Source organism: Fulmarus glacialis, unplaced genomic scaffold (genome assembly GCF_000690835.1).
Source record: "Fulmarus glacialis isolate BGI_N327 unplaced genomic scaffold, ASM69083v1 scaffold19211, whole genome shotgun sequence".
NCBI lineage: Eukaryota > Metazoa > Chordata > Aves > Procellariiformes > Procellariidae > Fulmarus > Fulmarus glacialis.
Genome location: NW_009191099.1, coordinates 3,848 through 8,244, shown reverse-complemented (window position 1 = coordinate 8,244; position 4,397 = coordinate 3,848). Strand labels below are relative to the sequence as shown.

The 4,397-nt window shown below is 58.2% G+C and overlaps 1 protein-coding gene across 1 annotated transcript in view; it reads left to right on the top strand.

The window, feature by feature from the left end:
- The first annotated feature begins 713 nt into the window (after positions 1–713).
- The window catches only part of SLC29A1 (solute carrier family 29 (equilibrative nucleoside transporter), member 1), a 6,135-nt gene continuing 2,451 nt past the window's right edge, over positions 714–4,397 (top strand). Inside the window, exons 1-10 of the mRNA XM_009586568.1 lie at positions 714–798; positions 1,307–1,388; positions 1,655–1,827; positions 2,055–2,194; positions 2,400–2,534; positions 2,706–2,803; positions 3,179–3,269; positions 3,398–3,489; positions 3,632–3,740; positions 4,016–4,101. Of these exons, the coding sequence (XP_009584863.1) occupies positions 770–798; positions 1,307–1,388; positions 1,655–1,827; positions 2,055–2,194; positions 2,400–2,534; positions 2,706–2,803; positions 3,179–3,269; positions 3,398–3,489; positions 3,632–3,740; positions 4,016–4,101 (1,035 nt within the window). The 5' untranslated portion in view covers positions 714–769. The remainder of the gene's footprint in view (positions 799–1,306; positions 1,389–1,654; positions 1,828–2,054; positions 2,195–2,399; positions 2,535–2,705; positions 2,804–3,178; positions 3,270–3,397; positions 3,490–3,631; positions 3,741–4,015; positions 4,102–4,397) is intronic.

Here is a 4,397-nt window from a genome sequence, read left to right as displayed (position 1 = left end):
TCCCTTCTCGGGGGTCCTAGGGCTGCGTCTCTGGGGCTGTCTGTGGGGAGAGCAACGCCAGGGTGGTGGCAAGGGCCGGGTAGGTGGTGATGGGGGAAAAGGAGCGGTGGGCACCGGGGAGGGACAGCAGTGCCAGGGACGCCCTTGGCTTTCCAAGGTGACCCAGGACAGGGCTGCGAGAGCCCCAGGGAAGCGGGAATTGGAAATGGGGGTTTGTGTGGTTCTGGCTGGAGAGGCTGCTGAATTAAATGTGTCTTTTGTGCCGCCGTGCCCCAGGCGTTGGAGGGAGGTGGGAGAGCGCAACGGGGGTGGACATAGCCCGCTGCGCATATGCTTCGCTCACAGCCCGAGGATTGGGGGCACGGAGAGCTGCAGGCTCACAAATCCCTTAAGAGCCTGCTATGGAGCAGCTGGGCAGCTGGCGCTGAGCAGCCTGGGCATCTCAGGAAAGTGGTTTCCCTTTCGGAGAGAAGGCTTGGTGTCCCCCAGCCAGCCCCTCAGTGTCCCCCTTGGTGTCACAGCCCCTTAGCTGAAGGACTCTGAGCCGCAGGTTTCCAAAGCTGCTGCGCTGTGCTCTCATGATTTGCTGGCTCTGTTTGGCTCCTGGTACTGTGGAGCACTTACCTGGTGGCACAGCCAGGGGCTTAAAACCAGCACTGTCCCTGCCTGGCCTGCATCCCTCACTCCCCCATAAAATCTTCTGCTTGCTTTCCAGACGGAGAGCAGCCACGAGACTTGCTGGGACCTGTGCTGACTCCTGCCGCACAAGATGACAGCAAGAGACGGGCCCCAAGATAGGTAATGCCGGCCTCTGGTGTAGGTGTGGGGGCACATCCAGGATACCAGGAGGTGAGGGAGGACAGGGGAACCCAGCATCTGGGGGACCCCCTCTCCTGCATGCTCACTGGGCTATCGAGCTGTCCCTTCCCTGAGGTGCTCTCTCCGTCAGCTTTTCCATAGCAAATGGGCTGTAAACAGTCCCTGGTGCTGGGACATGCCTGGGGAGCGTGACTCCCTCCCAGCTCTGGCGACGGCCGCTGTGCATCTGGGTGCCACATGCCGAGGAGCAGCCAGCCTCCTCCCACCTTCCTACGCTCCCGGGGAGGACCTCCCACGGCCCCTCTGCGGTGCCACATCTCCTCTGGCAGGCCAGGCTAGCAGGGCTGTGGGGCAGGGGCAGGAACAGGGCAATAAATTTCATCCTCCCTCCTCCTCCTGGTGCCTCCCACTGCAGGGTCAGGGAGAGTCAGAAGCGATGCCTGTCCCCTGCCCTGCCCAGCTCCAAACCGCTCTGTCCCTTCTGCAGGTACAAGGCTGTCTGGCTGATCTTCTTCATCCTCGGCCTGGGAACGCTGCTGCCATGGAATTTCTTCATGACTGCCAGGGAGGTGAGGGCTTCCCTCCCGCTGCTGCCCATGACACTAATCGTCCCCTGTCACGTCTAGGGACCATGGTATAGGTGTGGCAGCATGACACAGCATAGAGCCCCCGCGTTTGCACACAGGAGACAGAAGCATGGGTGACCTGGGTGGGACGAGTGGCACTGAGGTGGCAGGAGGGCTGGGCACGGGGCTGGAGGGGGACAAGAGTGGCCTGAGTGTGCTGGGCATAGGCCTCGCAGCGCCTTGGCCCCACCAGGGTCCTTCCCTTGCAGTATTTCATCAGCCGTCTTGCAGACCCGGAGGAGATGGGCCACTTCTGGAACCAAACTAGTGAGGCTGCCTTGTCCCCCTCCTACCTGCAGTCCATGTTTGACAACTTCATGACTCTCTGCGCCATGGTGCCCCTCCTCGCCTTCACCTGCCTCAACTCCTTTATCCACCAGCGGTGAGCCTTGCCCTGTCCTTGTCCCTGCCAGCCCCCATAGGGCCACCCAGCCCTGGCCTGTCCTGCTGCCCCAGCACTGAGCCAAGCCGCAGCCCGTTCGGTCAAGTCAAAGGCAAAACACTGGTCTCCTGTGCTGGGGTTTGGCTGGGATTCCCATGGGAGAGCTTGGCCCCAGCCTCACAGGCTTTCGGGAGGTGGGTTTTCCTCACTGAGATCCTCTCTTGCAGGATTCCCCAGCAGATCCGCATCTCGGGCAGCCTGGTGGCCATTGGGCTGGTGTTTTTAATCACCGCGATCATGGTGAAGGTCACCATGGAGCCTCTTTCCTTCTTCGTCTTTACCATGGTCAGCATCGTCTTCATCAACTGTGAGTGAGGCAGCATGGGGAAGGAAAGGGGCACAGCCCCATGGCTAGGGCTGATCTCTCTGGAAGAAAAGCATGAACCTCACTGCGGGAAAGCCAAGGAGGAGGGGGACCTGCCTTGCCTTGCAGGGCAGGGGCCTCAGCTCCCTGCAGAGGTGCAGTCCATCCTTGCCTTTGGTTTCTCATTTGTGATCTTTCCCCTTCGCAGCCTTCGGCGCCATCCTCCAGAGCAGCCTCTTTGGGCTGGCAGGGCTCCTGCCTGCCAGCTACACAGCTCCCATCATGAGTGGGCAGGGCTTGGCGGGCACCTTTGCCGCTTTGGCGATGATCTTCAGTATTGCCAGTGAGTAATCCCTGCCCTGTGGATGACAAGGCCTTCCCAGAGCACTGCTGTCAACAGGATCTGCTGGGGCATGCTGTAGAGTTGGGTGGGAGATGGCAGCAGGGCCTCGCTCCTCTCAGCCCTCGTCGTCTTCCTTTTTCCCTCCCATCTCCTCCCTTCTTGTGCTCCCAGTTGGCGCCCAGCAACCTGAGAGCTTCATCGGTTACTTCTCCACAGCCTGTGTGGCGATTGTGCTGGCAATCTTCTCCTACATCCTTCTGCCTCGCATGGTGAGACTTTGTCGTCCTGGTGGGGAAGGGTGTGGGGACATGGGACCTTTGCGCATCACAGCGCAAGGACTGTGGCCCACTAGCACCCCAGCCTTGTCTCCTACCAGCCTCCACCTCCTGGGTCAGGGCAAGTTCTCCCCTGTCCTGAAGGAGCTCTCTAGGATACTTCCCACCTCAGATACCCCAGTATCCTTGGGGTACTGTGGAAATGAGCCCCTGGGTGAGCAGGAAAGTATCAGTATCTGACATAAGTGGAAGGAATACTTTGCCCGTATTGCATTTGCCTGTATCACCCATATCTGCTATTACCACACAGCCCCTGGCAGCCTTCTTTCCTCACACATGAATGAGTTATCTGTGGCTGTCTCTCCGCAGGATTTCTTCCGATACTACTCCATGAAGGACAAGACAGAGTACCGTGTGTACAATGCAGAGCTGGAGACCAAGAGAGACCTGATTAAGAAAGGTGAGGGGCTGAGAGGAGGAAGAGGAAGGAAAAAGAGGAAGAGCTGAGAGGAAGAATGAGACAGAAGGACTAAATTAGATGTCAGCTTTCCGGGGTCTGCTATGCCCTACTTGTGTCTCTCCCTGCAGACGAACCCAATGGCATGGAGCAGAATAACTCAAAGATCATTCCTATCCACAACCCTGATGAGAAGCCCTCGGTCATTACTATTTTTAAGAAGGTCTGTGAGTTGCCAGCAACCCCTGCCCTGCCCCTCGTATCAGGGAATGGGCACAGGTGTAGGAGAGCACGGGGAGAGGAGACCAGCCCCGCACTGGCCTCTTGCCCTATGTGGTACTAGCCTCTTTCTTTCATCTGCCTAGCTCTGGGTCATGGCTGTGTCTGTCTGCTTCGTCTTCACTGTCACCATTGCCGTCTTTCCTTCCATCACAGCTAAGGTGTCCACTGTCCTCGGAGAGGGAAACAGATGGGGTAAGTGTGGCCAGGGATGGGTTGGGGTAGGAGGAAACTGGGAACAAGATAAATGGGAGAAAAGAAAGTGGAGCTTGAAGTAGTAGGTATGCCTGAGGGGAAGAGCAAACCTCTGTGCATGATGGTTTGGATGTGGACACCGGCCTGGCTGGGAGACCATTCCAGCTGTTAGTGGGAAACCAGGAGGACCTAGACCTGAAAGACAGCCTCCGTGCAGTTGACGGGAGGGCCTGGGGCACCCTGGGCTCGTCAGTGACCTTCTCCCCCTTCTGCAGGTCTCTACTTCATCCCTGTCTCCTGCTTCCTGCTCTTTAATGTCTTCGACTGGACGGGACGGAGTCTCACTGCCCTCTTCACATGGGTAAGCATGGGGCAGGGAGCAAATGCCCAGGCAGTCTCCATCCCCAGGCCCCTCGGCCACGGCTCTCACTGGGGCTGCTATCCATGGCTTGGAGCAGGAAGGAGGTGCAGAGCTGACTCCTGACTTGGCTTTAAGTCCTAAGCAGAGATTTATGGGTCAGAGCCGAGAACCACAGTGTTGTCCTGTCCTCCTCCCACCCCTCTTTCAGCATGGCTTGGATGAAGCTGCCTCCTCCAATTTCAGCCTCTTTGTAAACAAGCCTTCACTCCAGCTATGCAAACAGCCAGGCAGGACGG